Source organism: Mugil cephalus, chromosome 4, assembly GCF_022458985.1.
Source record: "Mugil cephalus isolate CIBA_MC_2020 chromosome 4, CIBA_Mcephalus_1.1, whole genome shotgun sequence".
Classification (NCBI taxonomy): domain Eukaryota; kingdom Metazoa; phylum Chordata; class Actinopteri; order Mugiliformes; family Mugilidae; genus Mugil; species Mugil cephalus.
In genome coordinates, this window is record NC_061773.1 from 25,430,341 (window position 1) to 25,452,474 (window position 22,134).

Genomic DNA, 22,134 nt, shown 5'->3' on the forward strand with positions numbered 1-22,134 from the left:
CTGGTAAATCTAAAAAAATAAATAAATAAAAAGTAGTGTATTTCAAATCATATTTACACAAAAAATACAAGACAATTTATTTAATTTGAACTAGGAAGTATATTGAGGTATCATTTATTATATAGTCGAGCTAATACAACGACAGAAAAACCAAACAGCGACACGATCAAAATAAATATGTGAAATGGTGTTTCCACTGTTCCTTCATTACCTGGAATGACTGAAGCATCGAAAGTATCAATATTTTGATTTGAAAATCGACTTTAGATGCAAAAAGAAGTGGTATCGATCAACTTCCTTTTGGGATTCTCTTCCATTTGTTAAAGAGAAAATGTAATTTGTAGTTTTTATCTAAATGCATGTTTTTTAAAATATGCATTCATTGCATAGTTTGTGTTTTGAAGTTACATTCTACCTCTGAAACGTCAAATTTTTGGTCTGAGAAATGATTTAAGGAATCTTTTTAAGTCATAACTTGTCTCCGAGCTCATTCTGTTCGTATCGTTAACCCAGTATCGGAAATCCCTACATCCCTACCCAGAATACTTCCCCCATTGGCGACAACAATCCAAACTTGTTTCTTTTGTTTGTTTGTTTGTTATCCAGACACGTGATCAACTATTGATTGGGACAATCAATGTACTTTCCAGTAGAGCAAAAAAGGGCTTGGATGTGCTGAAAACCAGCTGATCAATTACAGATTGCTGCAACAGTACGATGTGTAAAAAGCATGGATGTAACCCTGAGGTCACCAACTCAATTCCACCTCGAGATAGTGACACAAATAATAACAATTAAAATAAATAAGAACTCAATATAATTTTTTGTTGGATATACAAAATTAGGCTTTATTTTTGGGCCACAACACGAATAGTTCATACCACAACGAATACATTACACCATTACACAAAGTGCCTCCCAATATGGGAGAGGAAGAATTCAAGTTAAACATTGCAGTTTTTATCAGGTCTTTTTCCTGCAGACAGTACAGTACAACATTCAACAAAAAAGGAAAACGCTGCGCCATAAATAACAAGTGGTGAATAGATCATACAAAAGCAGGAACTTCCAGAAATATCAAACACTGGGGATTTCAAACATGACCTAAAGTAGCGCTTCATCCAGACGAAGAGATGCTCAAGCTTTAGTGGCTTCTGTTGCAGGAGGAGGGGGGTGGATTCGTTTTTTTCCGGGTTAATACATGAGCACTGCAGGAAGAGGAGGAGGAGTATTTTCCAGAGGGATGCGCGTCTAAGAAAGTTCTGATTGTACACACAATGTCCAAAAAACAGCAGTGCATATTCAACTGCATGATCCCTGTGGTCTGTTCTGCTTTGGCGTCTTAGTGCAGCACAAGATGCTGCATATTCCAGTGACACAGGCCCCCCCCCCCACCACCACAATCGTCTCTTTACAAACAGGCTGCCTGCTTCTCGTCATCAGCAGGTTCTGATATTCGTTTGGAACGTGACAATACTTCCAGTTTTTTTTTTTTGTTTTTTTTTGGGAACAGCTGCAGGAGGAGGACGATCCAACCGTGAACCTTAAGCTTCAGAAGACGCCTGTGGTTTGAGCTGGGCTTTCTCCATGGTCGTACCGTATGGATCCGACCTCTTAAAGAAGCCCATCTGGAGAGAGGGGAGAGCGCAGGACGGTTAGCGAGACAACACAGATGCATCAGTGTTGACCCACATGTTCAACCGAAGCCTCAAATCACAGATTGTTGCAGTGTTTCTCTCCATGATGCAAAGACTCTCAGTAAAGTTTAGAAAAAACTATCCGAGTAATGAATGTTATAGTTACTTTGTACCTTTGTCATTCATTTGTCATCATGAAGCATTATACTAAACCGGATTTGCTGATTTGCATAAAGTTGCAAAGGGATTAACTAACTATTACAACCAGTTTAAAGCACAGACTGTATATAAATATGCATCCCCACTTCCTTGCATTGGCCAAATTGACGCTATTTTCCCGGGGATATGGGCGGCGCCATCTAGTGACTTTGGAGCCAGAGTCAACTTGTATTCATCATTTAAGCAAATTACCCGAGAGGGGGTGGCTTTAACGTCATTTGAGCACAGTGGTGATGCGGTCTGCAAGCATCACCGAATATGGGTAATATTGTGATTATACAACAATTACCAACAAAATAAGGAGTATAATTCAATATATGTGTTCATGTTGATGGACATTTTACTCTCAAAGTTTAAAGTTTTTTGGGAGTGTGCTTCCCGTTTCCATGGAAACAAATGGGGTCTGAATAATAACTGGAACACAATCAGTCACGTCAGTAGACTCCTATGTATAATGTAAGCTAGTTCACCACTACAGCAAATAGTCTGAACCTTAGTAACAACTTAGCAACAGAAATGCTTTTCTAGTCACAGATGAGTGAACTCTGAGCCGACGTTCATGTTTTAACGCGGTCTCGGATTTTACCGAAACTAAATCAATAATTCATAAATGAGCAGAAAATGCTTAGTTTTATTGCCCAAGTTATAACAAAGATGCATTTTGTAGCGTGTTTTCCAGCCGTTTCCTGCTCCAGCTCTGACAGTTAATGTGTTGTCATGGAGATGGAGGCAATGTTGCGTTCTTAATGTCTTATTGACCAATCAGATTGCTCGGTCGGAACTCCTTGTTGTATAATATGTCACATCCTGTTTTTATAGTGTCAAATAACTACTAAAAATTAAAATTAAACGTACTCAAAGTTATGGTGGTAGACGTTGTTCCCAAACCCCCAAGAGGTGGAGACCATCTAAGGACCCTTTAGGAAGCTCAAGGCAACTTCTTTACCTGGACTTAATGAGGAATTTGATTTTTTCCCTTTTCCATCAAGTAAGAACATTCAACTGTTCTTCTTCCTTTTAATTAACACATTATTTGTTGCCACTTTTCTTTCTCTTCAGTGATACGTCCTTTTGTCAGCGTGTTTTTAATTAATTGGGTTTTGGTATCCTACTAGCTGTTTGTCACATGGTGTGTGACCTAATGGGAAGGCTCCGCCCACTAAGTACCCTGATGAAGACCAATATGGCCGCAACACGTAGGCTCATGTGCTTTAAACCAGTTTTTGCCATGTTTAAATAAAAGCTACCACAGAGTGCCTTAATTAGACTTATTTGACACTTGAGTATACATCAGTATTATATTAACTACGTAAAACGACAGAAACCATGCTCGAAAACAACATATTTGATGTGTATTTTAGTATTTTAGTCCCATCCATGAACATGGAGGAGGGGGAGATTATGACCTATACTGCAGCCAGTCACCAGGGGGAGCTCTATTCACACCTCTGCATGAGGTCACTGCTGCCAAATGAGCATCAGTCCATTATTATTTCCACCAGTGCTTGGAATATTTAATAAATGTGTCCAATAAAGGCAGAAAAATAAGTTAATAATCAGCATGGCGTCTACACATTACGTTTCCAAATGGTTCACCTTCTTTTTTGTGCCTGTGTTGCGTTACCTTGTACAGTAGATATATGAGCAGGGCCAGTAACAGCAGCCCGACTAGAACAGCCAGGATTATGATCCACACAGGAACCGAAAACTGACTGTCCGGCTTGTTCCACATCACAGCTGTCACCACCTGAACAAGGAAAACACGCAGCTGTTATTAACATGTAAGACGCATGTGAGAGTAGAGGTTACATTTTTTTATGAGATCGTAATACTGCAGTAAAAAAAACAAAACAAATAAAGTTACCTTTTTGGATCCCGATGGCTTGAATTTTGGAGGAATAGAATACGGCATCCTGTTCACCTCAAACTGAAGAGAGCACTCCAAGACGTACTGCTTAAAGGCTCGCTGAAGGCAAAACACAGGGAAACAGGTTAATGATTACTGACCTGAGACCCAAGAATATGTCTGGAATGCATCTTAATTTCGTTATGATAAGATTAAGTTCTGTAGGTATTTGGGATTAATAGGACCTAAGAAGTATAAAAAAATAAGCACCATCTTTGAACTTGAAAGACTTGAAGTGTATATTTCAATTTAAGTCACTTTAAGTGAACCAAAATGAAAAAAAAAATGTTTATTTTAATGTAAAAGCCTATTTGGAAATCATGAAATCCCAACATCCTCAAACGAGTACTTACGAATTTGTTAAATTTTCATGTCAAATCAAACTAGAAAAGTTAATAAACATAAATAAACAAGTGTACTGACTGTTCTCTACCAGTACATGGCAGATAAAAGTGTCTCCTTAGGAGGACAACAAGTCTAAATGAAGCAGAATAAGTTGCCACAAACCTAAAATCTAGTGATGTTTCATACCATCAATTTCCTTTCTGATCTTTTACTTTGTGTCTAATGTGTCTGGTAAACCTAAATCATAGCTTCATAAAGAATACAAGACATCAGAGTAATTTATTTACCACTATAAATGCCTTGTATTCCACCGTGTTCCTACATACAAGTAATAAAGTAATTCTGATTACATCGAATGACTGAAGCTTCGAAAGTATCGATATTTTGATTTCAGAATCGATTTTAGTGCATAAAGACATGGTATCGGAAGTATCGATATTTTAGTATCTATCTGCACATCACTACTAAAATCTAAACGTCCCCATATGAGGACGCCGGGTCTCAGGAGGTTAAAAAAAAGAACTACCAAGTATGAACATGGTCACTGACTGATAACCCTGAACGTCCAGCAGAGGGCAGTATGAAATCACAGACTCATTTTCTCATCCAGTGCGGCCTGTCACACTCGACTTCCTCTCTATTTGTGAGACAGTGTCCAATACGAACGACAACGCGGAGCCGCAGTCTCACCTCGATGAAAGTTTCAGCCCAGACTCTGGAGCGAACCGTCAGGATGACGTTGGCTCCTCTCTGCAGCAGCCCCACGTCGCACTGGAGCGTCCAGCACTCGACTGCAGCGCCGCACGTCTACAGAGGGACAGAGGGACAGAGCCGGACACATAAAAACCTTAAACACTGCATATCATTTAGTTATTTACCAATGGATGGACACAGCAAATGGATGTGCTTTCATGCAGAAGTCCCATTATTGTTATGAAATATTTATTCCCCCAGAATTTGTTGTACAGATTCCATTTGTTGGATGAGCTGAAACTAAATTCTACTATTGACTTTTATGATGTTTTTGTAAAATACACGTGAAAAAAAATGGGCATATTCCTCTTTTTGATTTGTTGAACACTTCAAAAATCTGTACTTTGCAAACTCTGCTCCTTCAGTGCATCATCTGACTGCAACTCTGGAACCAAGCACAATCTCCCCCGGGGGATAATGAAGCATATCTTAATATTGAAGCATAAATAACACAGTGTAGTATTTCCCTATCGTGGCCAGAAGCACTGGAACACCTCATACCGTATGACATTTATGAACCATAACCACAGCGGTCTATTTTTTATTTGTGTTCGCATTCAGCTTTTGTCATTAGTACTTCTGTAACTCAGCACCGGTAAGACTATACCTAATCTAAAACATTAAAAGTTGTTAACCTATAAATCAGACGTGCCCTACGATGATGTTACAGTTAATTTTATTTGGAAACAACCCCAGGAAGGGAGACGTGTAAGTACTCGAGCCTTTTTGGACGTCACCAGTCACCAGCTGGTTTTGGCAAATCTCTGACATGTACGAGGAGAGAAGGTCCATCCTCCGCTGACCCCAGATGTTCGGGCTCCTGGTGCGTCTGGCAACGCCAAGCGAAGTTAAAAAGGGGGCCTCGAGGTGAGTCCTGCTTTATAGAGAGCCAGCGTGAAACCTGCCGGCCTCCAAGAAAAACTCATTTAAAGTCCAACTGACTTTTACAGCTGCGCTAATAACTTAACTTACGGCCTTTGGAATCGAGCCTCTCTCAACAATATGTTGTGTCCATCACTTCCTTCGCTGTTAAGCCCCCACACACATTTGCGAGCTAGACACCTCGACTAGACAGAAGAGACACGTCCATAAATGAGTCGCGGGGGTCACGGTTAGTTCGAGTGCACCGCCAGTCAAAAGTTTGGACACACAGACGGAACCAGACGGAACCAGACGGACCGGGATCCGTCTCTCTGAGTGGAGTTTGCGGGTTCTCGTTGGGTTCATTGGTGATTCTTAGGCAGGGCTGGTCCAAGACACTCTGGGGGCCCCGGGCGAGATAAGGGAGGTGTCGTTGTTGCAGCGTCTTAAGGTGGTTTCAAGTTGTGTCGTTGATTACCGACCGAATCTCAGCGGTCCCCGTGAGGCCCCATCAGTGTCTATAGGAGTTCAATCATTGTCAGTGGTATGGAGCTATATCAACCATCTCTAGGGGGCGCCCTTCCAGCACGGGATCCTAGGGAATTGCCTAGTTTGCTTGTCTAATTGTGGCAGCCCTGGCTGCAGGTGTGATTGTGTCTCTTTGTATCAGTCATGACTTAGGCCCAATTCAAAGTCCTGAATCCTCCCTGAGTGTGTCTGAGTGTGTGAAAAGGCTCCAGATTGTGTTAATGGAACAGCATCACACCCTGTTACTGTGGGAGTTTTGATTTATAATCTACTTGCAGAGGGCGTGTGAGAAACTCCCTCATTAGTCTTTATCTAGTCTTTTATCTAAGCACTCGGTTTGCAGGGATGGATGAGAGGTAATTTCAAAAACAATTAATGCATTCAGTGCGAAGCTGCAGCCGCGTTGAAGCGGCCACAAAAACAGAAGAAAATATCTTGGGTATTCCGATAGCATCGCTATGAACCGTGGGTAATTTCCTTACTGACTTACAGTACGGGGGCATGAAGGGCTCGATCACTGACCCGCTGACTTGAGGATCTAACTATAGAACAGCCCTCACACACTCACGGAGTTCCCCTGAACGCACCTTTAAGTCGGTGAATGTGTGACGGGTCGGATAAACTGGAGACCTGTCTAGGGTGGAACCCGCTTCTCACCCAAAGACAACTGGGACAGACTGAATGAATGAATGAATGAATGAATGAATGAATGAATGAGTTATCTATGGGCTAATACTGAAGTATTGTCTTGCATGTGCTCCAAATTAAATTATGTTCATACAAATAATCACGCAGCATTTCCGAGGCAGAAACATCATAAAATTTTCTTTCCGTATTTGTTTTTAGTCGTTTTTTAATCATTACATCCAAAAACACGTGTAAACGTGGTTCAGGCCGAGCTGCAAACATAATTTCATCTTATTACTGAAAAACTAAGACTCAGAATTGTAGGTGACTGCAGACTTCCCTTCATGCGGTCGGATTCTCTGATTACGAGATGGTTCCCTCGAACTCCTTCGGACGTCACAGCCGGTGATGCAAGCCACACCAGAATAACTTGCGCAATCGCAAAGCTGATTAACTTTCATCTCACAAACAATTACAACGAGCGGCAGGAAATGTTGGCCAGAGCTCCTCGTATCTAGTCCCATTTCCTCCGTGGAAAGACATAACCTCATTAGAACGAGATCGAATATTTAACACAGAGCTTATTTCAGTAATTCATGCGCACACGTGCGAGTCGCACAACCTCACACGAGGGTCGCTGACTTTTTAAGAACCTCTGTTGTGGTGTGTTTAAAGGGGGAAGCTCTTCAAATTCACCTCACCACATGCTGAGTCACGGAGGGAATCAAACTCCTCCTGAGAAAAGGTTTAGCGAAGGAAAAGACTATGTTTAAGATGATAAAGTTAAATCATTATGTGTGACTCTCACCAGGTTTCCATGTTCAGCCAGAGGTTCTCTGGACGCCTCCCTCTTTCGGATGCGGTGTTCGCCGCTGGACGTCTGCGACGCGGGACCCTCCGCTGCTGGAGGCTGAAGCTTCGTAGACAAACGCATCGGGTCGTTAACACACAAACGTTTTCCCCGTGCCGACCCCCAGCTGTTCTGCGTGTTTGAGTGTGCGCCCTCACTTTGAGTTTCAGTGCGTTGAAGGTGACTTTGGAGGAGCAGCTGACCGGCCCCTCGCCGACCACCTCCACCGGGTACAGCAGCTTGTGCCCGCGAGCCTTCAGAGGACACTGCACCTCTAACGTCGACTGGCTCACAACGCTGGGACCGTTATTCACCAACTGGAACAGAGAGACACACTTTGAACCTCGGGGGCTTAGGTGCACGACTGAACAGCAATAAGGAAAGAATGAAATCACCATGAACGTCTGATGCAAGATTTCTCAAAGTACATGATTTAGTACCAGTGATTTATTGAACTATTATGACATCATCATAATTCTACCTTTTGTTCGGGTGCCTTTCATATTACTGTGCTTTATTTCATAAAGGCATCTGGAAGGCGTCCCCTGCTCATGCTCCTGAGTTAGTTAGGAGCTAAGAAACGCCCTCTAGACTCAATCTGCTGCTTACTTGTTCTGCAAATTACATTTCCAGCTGCAAAAATCTTTAAATTTTTAAATTATGGAGTAGATAGAGAAAGATAAAACCCCAGCAGAGAGTAACCTGCAGTAACCAGTGATGCTGTGACTCTGCGTTAGTATTTTTCTCACTTTCCCGGGAAGCGATGTCAGTCATGTATGCGACAAGTCACATTTTCAGCATGTGTAATATCACGTAGTGACACAAACGTAAACAGCAATGGAGGGAGGAGAGAGATGAGCGTTTTCTAGCTGGAAATACCGACACTATCTTGAGTTTGTGAGCACATTTGCGAGCTGGACACCTCGACTAGACAGAAGAGACACGTCCATAAATGAGCCGCGGGGTCACGGTTAGTTCAAGTGCACCGCCAGTCAAAAGTTTGGACACACAGACGGAACCAGACGGAACCAGACGGACCGGGATCCGTCTCTCTGAGTGGAGTTTGCGTGTTCTCGTTGGGTTCATTGGTGATTCTTAGGCAGGGCTGGTCCAAGACACTCTGGGGGCCCCGGGCGAGATAAGGGGCCCCCCCATTAGGGAGGTGTCGTTGTTGCAGCGTCTTAAGGTGGTTTCAAGTTGTGTCGTTGATTACCGACCGAACGTCAGCGGTCCCCGTGAGGCCCCATCAGTGTCTATAGGAGTTCCATCATTGTCAGTGATATGGAGCTATATCAGCCATCTCTAGGGGGCGCCCTTCCAGCACGGGATCCTAGGCAATCGCCTGGTTTGCTTGTCTGATTGCGGCAGCCCTGGCTGCAGGTGTGATTGTCTCTCTGTATCAGTCATGACTTAGGCCCAATTCAAAGTCCTGAATCCTCCCTGAGTGAGTCTGAGTGTGTGAAAAGGCTCCAGATTCTGTTAATGGAACAGCATCACACCCTGTTACTGTGGGAGTTTTGATTTATAATCTACTTGCAGAGGGCGTGTGAGAAACTCCCTCATTAGTCTTTATCTAGTCTTTTATCTAAGCACTCGGTTTGCAGGGATGGATGAGAGGTAATTTCAAAAACAATTAATGTATTCAGTGTGAAGCTGCAGCCGCGTTGAAGCGGCCACAAAAACAGAAGAAAATATCTTTGGTATTCCGATAGCATCGCTATGAACCATGGGTAATTTCCTTACTGACTTACAGTATCTTGAGTTTGTGTCAACTAAAGACAAAAATATTAAGGTTTGCTGTTCACTCGCTGTGGGGAGATGTGCGCTGCAGCAGAGGTTAGAGGTGCAGCTCGGAGGCCGAAGAATCACAGATTTGCCTTCACAGTTTGCTCCCGGACACAGAGATAAAAAACAAAAACAAACAAACAAACAAACAAAAACTTTGGACTTTGGTGCGACACCAGTAAGTTGAGGAGAGTTGAAGAAGTTGTTCAGGCAGCATGTTGTAGAGGAAATGATGCCTTTTTTATAAAATAAGAACCTGCATTTTATTTATTTATTTATTCCAGTAAGCAGTAAAGTAACTAAGTAATTTGATTATTTTTTCAAGGTAACTGTGGCAGAAACCATGAGGGACTGTCCAGACCCTGAGCTGCAGAGAGTCTGAATGACTTTCAGCAGAGACTGTTTTTATTGGACACTGCTGCAGACGACGGCCCTGAAGAAACGTGTAGTGTGTTAATCTTACAATGCATTAAGGTTTTACTCTTCGTTTGGACAGAGGCGTAGGTGGAAACAGTAGGACCAAGAGAACAGGTGACTACAGATTATTGTTATTTTTGCATAACACGGTTCAGCCGTTCAATTAATAACGATTACCATCTAAACTGATCGCACATCCACATTAAAAGAAATCGCAGCTCACCTCATAGACGAGCTGAATCTCGGGGCCGACGTCCTGCTCCTCCCTCAGACTCTGACGAGTCGTCCAGTTGGGAGGAGGGAAGAAGACTTTGTCCGGGCGAGAGACTCTGGAAGAGGCACAAAAAACACACACAGTCAAGAAGAAGTCTCCATCAGAAGGATAGAAGAATGGCCATGCAGTGATGCAGTGATGTGATGATGTAATGATGCGGTCGACAGTGGAGATTTACCCCTGGAGAATGACATCAGCCATGGCAGCCACCTCCAGCTCATACAGCACCACCTCACTCTCAGAGTTATTCGCATTTTTACTACAACAGACACAGCGGAGAAACAAAAAGACAAAATTATCGCCTGATAAATCTACAAATATACACACTCGTATACAAATTTACTTCAGCGTAACCTGGATTTAATGACAAACCAAAATAAAAGAAATTTCAGTGTGAACTTTTAAAGAGATAACTTTGCAGGAAGTTCAAATAATTGAAGTCGCATTGAAGCCGAAGAGGAATGTGAGATCGAGGTTTAATAGAGCAGCACATGTGCTGTTTTCATGTGTCTCTGGTTCCCGGAGAAAATCTCTTCATTTTCCCGTAGAAAATGTTAAATGAGCCACAGTTACAGCTACAGATGAGATGATTAGATAAGTAGGAAACGTTCCATGTGAAAGCAGCACTTTAAATGATTATCATTCAGACATTAGCGACTACACTGCAGAATAACTGGTTCCTAGATTAAACTAAACGCGTACTGTAAGTGAACTTATCAGGGAAGATTCCCCAGGGACATTATAGTTAAAGGAATCCCATGACTGAGGCAGAAACCTCATGGGGAACTGTAAACAGAGCTACAAGATTTTTTTTTTCTTCAGTGAAATATATTTTTTTCTCGGATTTGTTTATTGAATTTTTGAGGCACAATAACAGCCAGACAGGTATTTACCTCCAACAGCAGCAGTGTAGAAATAAAAGTAATTAGCCATAAAGTCAGGAGGTCAAATATACATTAACACACATCTACACAAAAAATTATTAATACATGAATTTGAAAAAAAAAAAAAAAATGAATATCATTTCCAGTCCACTGCAGGTAAAAATAAATAAACTGAATATTATATAAAGACATACAAATGCAGCAGTTACTCTGGGATAGTAGGAAACATACAATCACAATATGTGTGTGTCCCCCAACACGTATCCATCATATCATCCTGCTTGTAAATTAGTGGTTAAAGGAGTTGGTTTCCCAGAGAGTCTGGTGTCTTGAGATGAACTCTGAGGTGTTGAGACATCCGGATGGGGAAAGGAATCATTATGTCTCAGTGTCCCAGTGATGAGATTCTTGTAAATGTATGTCAAAGGGGCGATAAATATTCCACAGCTGTATCTGTCTGTGGTTCTATTTCAGTAAACACCATCCTGACTCACAAGTGACGAGTGCGACACTTTTTCGCCGCCACATGTTGGCGTCAGGATCAGGACTGGGGGGAAAAAAAAAACAAAAAAAACATCTGGACTCTGTTATGTGTTGTGTTGTCATGTGAGATCTAAATGCAAACGAGTGACGTCTGTTTGCGTTAAGATCTGAAATATCGATACTTCCGATACCAGATCTTTACGCTCTAAAATCGATTCTCAAATTAAAATATCGATACTTTCGATAGTTAAAGAATAATTTATTATCTTATTATTTTACCTATTTCTTTTATTAGTGTTTGAAACAACATTTTCACATATGTTGTACGATTGTGTCTCTGTTTGGTTTTTCTGTTGTTGTATTGGCTCAGCTATGGAATAAATGAGGCCACTACCTCAATATACTTCAGAGTTTAAAATAAATAAATAAACTACTCTGATGTCTTGTATTCCTACACTACTTTTTTTTAGGTTTACCAGACACATTAGAGTGCATTTACACAAAGTATCGGATTGGTATCGCTGATATCGGAGCTCAGAGTATCAGAAAAGGCACAGATGTAACGTATATATATATATAATGTAAGGGCCACATACAGCATGCAGGGCCTGAAAGTGTGTTAAGTTAAAGCAAAAGTAAAAAGTGTATATCTATGGTAAAACTGCGCCAGTTTGGCCAGTGCTTGTAGGTGGGGATGCGTCATCCATATTTATATACAGTCTATGGGTTAAATGCAGAGAGGGATCAAATAAGGGACATGATTATTTTATTTTCCCCTTCACTTGCGTCAACATATATGCAGAGACAAGTCCCGAAGCATATTTTCACACTTCAAGACTTTTTTACAGTCACTGTGTGTTGCACATTCCCAAAACACAAGTGACCGAGATCATAAAGTTGAAAGTCTAACCTCCTAATAAATCACTCCGCTAACTAGGCAGCTAACAGTTAGCCACATCTTTATAGGATGGGAGAATAAGACGGCCGCCCCCAAATAAATACAAGCATGTGTAACATTAAATATAAACGGAGCCACGGGATTAGAACTCGTTCCACTGCACTCAGCTGTCACACAGGATCACGTCACCACCATCATCAAACTGTACTGGGCTCTGTGAAAAGTGTCCTACCTTCGTATCTGGAGCTCAAACTGGATGGTGTTGTGAGTATCTTTTAGTCTGGGTACAGTGAATCGAAGGCCGGCCCACAACTGCAAAATCAACCACAGAAGAAAAACACATAGTTGAACAAGTCTCATTCAGTATTAATGAAAAGTAGCGAGAAGCAGCTTTTTATGTAAATAGTCATAAAAAATAAAAAAAAAAAAAAGCCTCGGCTCCTTTTCTGTCTCAGATGTTTAGTTGTGGAACCCAAGGGAATATTCTTTCTACATAAAGGCTTTGTATGAATTACAGGAGTTGACTTGGCTTAATTGCGCTGAGACGGTAAAAATGTGAAAGGGGCCAAAAACAACACGACACAACACGTGGGCTTTGCCGGCTTCTTACACTGGTACCAGACTTCATGGGGTTTCCCAGATCGCACACGAGATAGCGGGTCTGGTTTTCTGCCTCGTAGCTGCACGTCAACTGGGTCAAGTTCTGCAGAGGACAAAAAGACACGTATCAGGACACTGGATGTCAAATATCTTGGTGGACAGTAGCAGTGGACGATACTAGGAATGTTGGTATCGATCCGATAAATACAGGGCTAGTATTTCTTGAAATGTCATGATCATTGAATAACTTTGTAACTTAAGTTAGTTGATTATGATTATTATAAAACACAGGACAAATATTTTAGTCAAATAAACTTGTTTCCATTAACTATTTACAATATAAAACAATTTAACAGTATAAAATTTAAAAATTTCCCTTTTACTACAAACAAATATTTTAGAAAAAAAAACTCAGTAGTGCAAAATAAGATTAAGAAACAATGTAACAAAAAATATGAATAGAACAATGTAAACAACACAACAACAGTGGAAAATAAAGTCTGTAACAAAGTCAATTGAGCAAAATAAGTAAACAAAAGCAACAAGGTAAAAATAAATATAAAAAGTGCTCAGAGAGGGAAATGTTGAAATACTGAACACTATATACAGACGTACGCAAATAAATTTAAAACTTTGCATAAAAAAATACAAATATAGGATAAATATACAAGCCTCCACTAAAGACAAAGCATAATCACAGAGGTCGCTGTCCTCCTCACCATGTGGTTGCGCGCTATCCCGCTGTAGTCGGCCTCTGGAGGAAGCGTCACGTAGAGCTCGGCCTCGTACGCTCCTCCTTCTCCAACGTTCTCCGCGTGGAAAGTCAGGCTCAAGGTGTTTTCATCGCCCAGGTAAACTTCTTTTCTGTCACTGTGAAAAGAGGAACAACAACACTGTGACAACAACAACTCATCTGATACTTTTGTTTGCAAGATTTGTGCCTCAACAAAAACCGCTCTGGCTGAATTTTGTTCAGACTCTGACTAAGCTGGACCCCTCAAAAGTAATTTTGTGTCTACTTAACCTCTTTCATTTTCCACTCACGCATCTGAACCGTGAGATTAGTAGTGATGTGCCGATACTGAAATATCGATACCTCCAATACCAGGTCTTTACAGTATGAAATAAAATTGATTCACAATTTCTCAAGGTTTCCTAAAGGATTAAAGTGAATTACATAGACTAGATGTCATTAAATTATACAGTGTTATTGCGATAAAAGAGACATGGCGCAACTAATTAAATACTTTCGATTTCAATTTAAGAAAATAAATAAATTAATTATTCTGATATCTTGTACTCTTTAACATCCTGAGACCCGCCGTCCTCATATGGGGACATTACGTTTTAGGTTTGTTGCAGCTTATTCTGCTTCATTTAGGCCTGTTGTCCTCATAAGGGGACGTTATACAAATCCCAAATACCTAAAGATCTTAATCTTACCTTAAATAAACTAAGATACATTCCAAATAAATGCTTAGGTCTCAGGAGGTTAAGAAGCTATGATACGAAATGCACTAGTTTGTTTTAGGTTTTCCAGACACACTAAGTGTATTTGCACAAAGTATCGGTGTCAGATCGGTATCGCTGATACCAGCGTGAAAGGAAATCAGTGGTATCGAACATCACTAACTAAAAATATTCCCATGACTCTTTATTTCTTTAGTTGTTTTTTTCCCCCATGTGCGTTACAGCCATTTTTTTTTTTTTTAAATCTCCAATCAAAGTGACTGGAAACAGCTTCCATTCACGATGCCGCCACGGTTTAGTTTGCGCTACCTCCGTCGCCATCTGTTTGAAGTCAGTCGGCGCGGGGCATAACCAAAATGCCTGAGAAGAGCATAAAACGTAATGAAAAGCAGGGACGCGCGGCCTTTGAAGACAATGCATCTGTGTTTAAGACAATCCCCCAAAGGCCATTTCTCCCCCGCGTATCTGTCCATGACCGACCTGGGAAATGACCCAAATCTGATCACTGTGATTTGTCTCAGGAAACAGACCCCCAACCTCATGCTGCATGTTCACAGTGACGCCCCTGTGTGCAAACACATTTTCGGCGCAGTGATAAATCCTCTCGACACTCTCCGACTCCGAACCCTCCCCCCACCGGGTCCACTTGGTGGTAGTAAATCCATGTTTCTATTGAGCAGGAAGGGGAGAACGGAGTCTGGTCGAGGGTTGGAATTGGGAGTTCTTCTTTCATTACGTTTCCTCCTCCCATCCCCCCCCCATGTCTTCTCAGGGTCTGGACGCAGTGACCCCCCTCGCTAGGTAAGACAAGCACCAGATGATTTTAATTTAGCCCGGGTGAGTTTAGCAACTGCAGAGGAAACAACACCGATACCATAACACCAACCCTCCACTGACGCAGAGAGTGGACTTACTGGGCTGAGATGTTAAACTATTCACTTTCCTATGAAGCTCGTAAAAGCATAATTGAAGCCAGATTCGACTAGTGACAGACATTTGGGTTGTGAATGTTAAACATCCCACTGTTTGCGAATTCTTGGCGCGCCCCGAGAAAAACGCTGCGTCTTCCAATGTGTTGCAGCGAGCGAGGGGGGAAATTCTGCTCCGTCAAAGTGCTGAATCATTCCGCGTTTCGTCCCGTGGCAAACGCAGATCTTTGACTTTTTTTCATGGGAAAAGTCTTAGCGCTGATTGTGTTTCTGCAGTGAAGGGAAATCACATGGCCATGTAATACAAAACAGTCCTCACAACAGAGCTGAGAGGAGAACGTCTGGTCTGGGCGTGAGCCTTTCGCTCTGTGAAAGGACCGAGACGCTGACAAATATCTGTCTGGTATCCATTCACGAGCAGCGATACACATGTTTAATTAATGATCACACAAACCTGCGCCAAGACTCAGGAATCTTTACTTCTGATCTGTACCAGTGCAGACATGTTATGCACTGAAACTACTTCTACTTTCTGCTGATTGAAATGAATTAGAGTTGTTCCTTTTACTTCCTTTTTATAGCACTTAACTCCTAATATTTCAAAACCCACTGTTAAACCAAATCTCATCCTAATTGTTGTTCTACCACAGGTACATCTAACAGCCTTATTTCGTGTTTTCATAAAGTGACCACCATGTGGTAATGTATGTTTCAAATTAATAGAGTAAAGACATAATTTAAGAGGGCTCTTTATTTTTGAAATACGCAAAGCAAGAACAAATGTAAAATACAGATGTTTTTCAGTTCTCTGTGTGAATTTATGGAACAAACTATGTGATAAACTGATGTTTTTCTATACAAATTTTCAAAAAGTCTCTGAAATGTAAGATGGTTGAAGATTATTATTCGAAGTGCCTTAACTTTGATGTTGTAGCAATTCATTGTGTTAGTTTTTTATTTGGATTGTTTAACTTTTGTATTGTTTTGTAGATATTCAGTTGGATTGATTATGTAGGATAACCATGTACTATAAGTCTCAGGCTTCTGCCTAAATCCTTTTTTGGTCAATGATTGAGATGTTATTAAATGTTATGTTATTAAATCATGGAAAGTGAAAATGATGAATGGATTTTAATGTAACAATTAACTGTTTGTAATGTTCATTTATTGTTGAAATAGCATCAGAAAGGTGCTAATTACACCGGACGGTCATTTGTTAGAAGGTAGTTTGTGGTGGTAAAGACCAAACCAACATTGAATCAATAACTATTTCTGTTATTCTGTTATTCAGCCTTGACCTTTGACTAAAGTCCAAACAATAGAAACATGCGTCAATAGCACCAGAAAATGAAGACACATGTACCCAGGTAGTAAATCTTATTACTCTCGGGGTATTTTGGTCTGTTTTGTGAGCTGTGACGTCACGTGACTTGGTTATTATGCTGCTGTGATTTGGTCTGAGGAAGCAGTCGAGAGGCTGAATCAGAGACCTACAGTTCACTTATCCCACTTCAATAACAACTGAAATTAAGTGCTTTGTATGTTAACCTGTAGGAGCCTTTTATTGCTCCCAAACGTTTTTCTCTAGCAAACAGTGGTGAGTTCTGGTTGCACATCTTCTTAGAAAGACATCGAAGGAAAAGTTGGATATTTTGAGGAAAGGCTGGAGCTAGTTAACCTGACCCAGGGGAAAAGGTGTGTCCACCACTTTCAGGTCAAATTTTTTCTTTAGTTCTGGTGAGAAAAATAAACTGTATTTACATCTTTTATGTCTATTATTGCCATTTTATTGGTTCTTGGTTTAGCCATAGCGTTCATCTCCTTATATGAGATACCTGTCGACAATGTTATTGCATATCCATATAATGTGAGAGTGGTGTCATAATGATAAGAGAATTATGGGATATCTGCCAGAGCCCCTAAGGGGACATGGGGGAAAAAAAATTAAAATCATCAAGCGTCACAAGATTTAGACGGATAAAATCATTAAATCAAGCATCAATGTTTTCATCTGTAAAAGTGGAGCTGATTTAAAAGCTGACAGGTCGGTGGGAATTTCTTCCGTGGGATAAATAGTATCAGTAAACAGTAAAATATATTTTCTATTATCCATTATAAAAGTACCTAAAGCTGTCATTTTTTTTCCACTTTCCCAACATGTCCTCTTAGAGGCTCCGTAGAAGATGCAGTATGATGCATCCCCTTTTAGTTCAGCTGAGGAACGCCCACCAAACACACACCTTATTTCACAGTGGTAAAAGGTTGAGTTTCTTGTTGTGGTGCTATATAAGTCGCTGAGGGACCTAACTGGTGGTTTAGCATTGCATTGCCGGAGGGTTCGAGCCGTGTTTGTTGAATCAGGCAAAGTAACAGAACAGAAAGGTGACTTCCTCTCACCCGTAAACAGCCAGCTGAAGGTTAGGGACGCAGATGTTGTCCTCGCCGCAATCGAGCTGTATCTGGGCCTGAGAAAGAAAAAAAAAAAGTGGAGAGTAGAGATAAATGGAGGAAGGAGGAGTGAGAGACCGTGGGTGAGTGAGTCCAAAGGTATGGGGAGAGAAAAGCTTCGGAGGAAGTGGATGTTTACAGAAGCCAGAACACCAGATTCATGATTTAATGAAAGGATAAGAGAGGATAGAGGCTATACGTACCCTCCCTATACGCACAAAACCGGAACAATATTTGCAACAACCAGTTGCTGGGAGGTTGTGAGAAAACACTGTCCTTTCATGTTCGCACAATAAAAGTAAGACGTGCTTCACATGTGGGCGAGAAGAAAAGTAAGAACATGCTGAAGGTTTAGGAAAATAAAAAGGATTCTGAATTCCATCTAAACAAGTATTTTCATATTTGCGTAACAAGCCTCCATCAAAAAAGAGACAAAACCTCACGTTCAAAAGAGGAAAGGGATTCATTTGCTTCCAACGTGACAGACTGACCACAGCGAATGATGAATGCAGTTTGATTTGGCAATATTGCCCTATTCCAGTGTTCGCACTGGCTTTGTTCTTTTTTTTTTTTCTGTTCTCCCATATAGCTCCATACCGTCATTGTTGCACGGCCTCATCTCTCTTTCAACATATGGGAAACATTAGATTCCAAAAGAATGCTGCGAAAAAGAGCGAAGAATCAGCCTGGCAATGGTTAACGGTGTCTCGTGGAGATTCCTCCTTCGACTCCCTGGTTTTACATTTATTCAGGACTCTGGAGGCCATCGGTCATTTAACACCAAACGCACACGAGAGAAGACGCACGCTGGGTAACAGACTCGCCCCTCCCTCTAAACACTTTTCATTTGGTTCGCTTCCATCCATTTGTTATTAATCCGTATCTGTAATCCACGTCAGCCTTGTTTTCCTCAAGCTTCAAAACCAAAACACTATTTTATTAATGCAATAAAAACTGAAATATCTAAATTAGAAAAGGTAGTGAATTATTAACCTGGTATTAACCAGAGGTACCAGACAACCAATACGGAGCCCAACATATTCCACTCCACTGCACTTAGATGACATGGGTGACTACATCGCTGTTACTCCTCTGTCCATCGCCACATAAAACCCACCCAAGCGATTTGATTGGCCCAGTAGATCTTTGCCAGAGCATAATCAGCTCCCAATGGAACGATTCCAGACCAACTTTTGGCCACTAAAGTTCTTCTGGCTTTGGAGGCAGTGAAATATTAAGCCCGCTGAGAATTTATTTAGAAATGACGAATTATAGTTGCAGTTTCAAGAACGTGTGATAGATAATTAACTTTTGCCACAACAACATAACTAGCGAAATGAAAGACAGCAGAGGCAGATCACAAAGGCGTAATATACATTATCTAAATGCCCAACGTGCAATAAAGATATAACTCTGAGGCTGTGTCCGAAATCACCCTCTAACCTTTATATAGGCCCCTATATTGGGGTTAAAGCATTTTGTAGTGGATCCATTGGATTCTGAACCTTGTAAATGAAGCCCTAAGTGGGCGGAGCCATGTTGGATGAGCTTAACTCCACCCACATGCGGATATTCCAAATATGGGCATGGGGGGGGGGTCGTGTCGGACGTTGAGACCTACCCACCCAACTCTCCGCTACCTGTTGGCTCAGGCTACCACCTGTCACTCAACGCCCTTAATTATGTAGAATTTTAAACCTCAATTAAAGATAAACAAGTGAGTTAGAATAAAATTCACCCCTGTACAGTTGTCATGAATGGTGAAATAAACTATTGAGACCAAAACTGTTTTATATACCAGGCTATAAATATGTTTAATAATGCTGTAAAGTTGGGCTTTTTAACATGGGGGTCTATGGAGATTTGCTAAGAGCCCCAAGTGGCCACTCGATGAACTGCAGGTTTTTGCACGCTCAGCCCTTGGAGGTTGCGACTTGCACTCAACGTTGTCAAGAAACTCTACAAGTACAGTTTAAGAATTGTGGTTTCATGATTATAAAAAAGAATTGAAGACAGATTTTGAAGACCAATTTTCCTCAGGAGAAGTTTGATGACATCTCGCATGCTGTATTTACCCAGCGCGAGACACATTTTGAAGTTTTGTCACAAAAATATTAAACTTATTTTTAAGCATAATTTTATTTTTTATTTCATGAACATCAACGTATTTGTTTCCCAAACCATCACGTTTTAAGTAACGTGTAAATTATAACAGGATAATTACACCAGGGGAGCTGCAGCAGTCTGACACGTAACGTTACGACAGCAGTGACGTCATTAACTGGGCGTCAAACGATGACGTGGGTCGCGTCCGAAAGCTGTTGGGACTGAGCTCACTATGTAGTGAAACCCTACACAGGGAGTAAAGGTTAGGGAGTGAGTGAAGGGTTTCGGACACAGGGTAATTTATATGTTAGGTAACTGGAAATTCTTGAGAGGTTACTGAATAACAGCACATCAGTAACACACTAGATGCAGAGATGTACTAAGCGTATAGAGGCATTAAGTTGGTCCTGAATGTGCCTCTTTGGGAGGACGTACTGTGTTTCACTGTGTCTCCACTGTGACAGCAGTCAAGAAATTCCTTCTGCAACAAAGCCTGGCTCTCCCCCAACAAATCAACAAAGTCTGAGTGAGCTCTTGTCACACATACTTCACCCCGACAAGAGAGGAAAAGGAGGAAGGTCGACCCAATGTAAGAAAAGAGCCGCTGACTTTCATTAGTGCAGTTATGAAGCCGTTGGAAGGTTATTTCTGCAGGTATGCAGACTGTGGAAAAGAATAATATATGTAAGGAAGTATGGAAACTAACTCCATTAAATGGTGATTAGTGAAAAGCCATTAATAGTGTAAATAAAGGGGTTTGACATAATGAAAGTCTTCAGCAGTATTACTTCAGCTGCTCATGTGGTCAGAGTTGTGGCCGGTCGCACTGTGACTGGGACCACACCCAGCAATGAGCTAATATGAAATGAATTGCTGCATCACAGCATTAATGTCTTGTTTTTTTTTTTTACAGCCCTTCATCTGTCTTCAATCTTGTCTTCAATCTTTTAAATGAGCCCATTGTATGCAGCATTTACTGAATGCAGCCATGTAGACAACATGTCCGTCCATCAGTCCTTGCAAACGTGACCTGTGGCTGTTTATCCGGCCGAGGGCCGTGAGGGTCTGGAGCCTAGAGCACTGTCAGCATGTGAGCCTGGAGTTACTCTCAACGTAAACAGAAAGGTTAGCAGGGAGCCGAGGTTTTTTTTTTTTAAATTGCTAGGAAAGGGGAGGCATGGGTTGGTTAAATGGTGGGGAAACAAATGCATGGGAGGCAAAGATACTGATGAAAGACGTGGACCAAACCCAACAGGAAGTTTTTGTTGTGTGGCTCGCCAACAGCTGGCGCTCCACTGACGGGCGCTTTACGTTTCACACGGGCGACGACTTTAAGACCTTTACCATCTGATCGCTGCAACTTCCATCAAATGCATCTCAAGAGTCACGACTCAGTTTGAATATGAGCACACGGACATGATGCACATCAGCGTGAATTATGGTTTTTGCAGAATGCAATCGTCTATGGCGTCCACTGCAAACAAATAAACAAATCCATAAATCTACTCCGAGAATCAACATCTGTTTACTTCACTGTCAAACTCATCCAGTGACAGTTGTCTGTACATCAATGGGCCGACTGCAAACAGGATGTGTTTACAGCTCTTTCAATGGTACCGATTTGCCAACAGGAAAACACCAAGAATTAAATAATTGAGTTCAAGTTATAAACCAAAAGTATAAATCTTTCAGTACATGCATGTGAAAAAAATGGTTGCCTTAATCCGACTTTAACTGCACAGCTTAAACACATGTAAACACGTTACTCCGAATAAAACTGGAGTTCTCGCTAGCTGATTAACACACCCAGATAATGTGATTGGAAATCAATTTTCTCCTCCATGTATACACCGTAATTGGACTTTAACTGGACAACGCGTGTGCGCATGCTCCACAACAACATTCAAGAAAGTCGGTCAAAGAAGAAGAACGTAAACAGAACCAGTAGAATAACCACCCGAGGGATAGCGCCATCTTATCTGCAGCAGAAGTAGTAATAAAGCTGAACTATTATCCATCTGGTTGTTGTTTGAAATGCCGGTCTGCTGCATGAACGACTCCAGCTGTTTATTATATGACGTATTAGATCAACCAGAAATGGGGCCGTATTAATC

At 41.3% G+C, this 22,134-nt stretch overlaps 1 protein-coding gene across 1 annotated transcript in view; it reads right to left on the reverse strand.

Moving 5' to 3' along the window:
• Positions 1 to 817: 817 nt before the first annotated feature.
• LOC125006891 (integrin alpha-5-like) overlaps positions 818 to 22,134 on the reverse strand; it is a 51,442-nt gene continuing 30,125 nt past the window's right edge. The window contains exons 19-30 of the mRNA XM_047583375.1: positions 17,864 to 17,931; positions 13,787 to 13,937; positions 13,078 to 13,170; positions 12,700 to 12,779; positions 10,381 to 10,461; positions 10,152 to 10,257; positions 7,885 to 8,043; positions 7,685 to 7,792; positions 4,798 to 4,914; positions 3,721 to 3,822; positions 3,481 to 3,603; positions 818 to 1,628 (exon numbers count right to left, since the gene is read on the reverse strand). Coding sequence (XP_047439331.1) covers positions 1,545 to 1,628; positions 3,481 to 3,603; positions 3,721 to 3,822; positions 4,798 to 4,914; positions 7,685 to 7,792; positions 7,885 to 8,043; positions 10,152 to 10,257; positions 10,381 to 10,461; positions 12,700 to 12,779; positions 13,078 to 13,170; positions 13,787 to 13,937; positions 17,864 to 17,931 — 1,272 coding nt within the window. The 3' untranslated portion in view covers positions 818 to 1,544. The remainder of the gene's footprint in view (positions 1,629 to 3,480; positions 3,604 to 3,720; positions 3,823 to 4,797; positions 4,915 to 7,684; positions 7,793 to 7,884; positions 8,044 to 10,151; positions 10,258 to 10,380; positions 10,462 to 12,699; positions 12,780 to 13,077; positions 13,171 to 13,786; positions 13,938 to 17,863; positions 17,932 to 22,134) is intronic.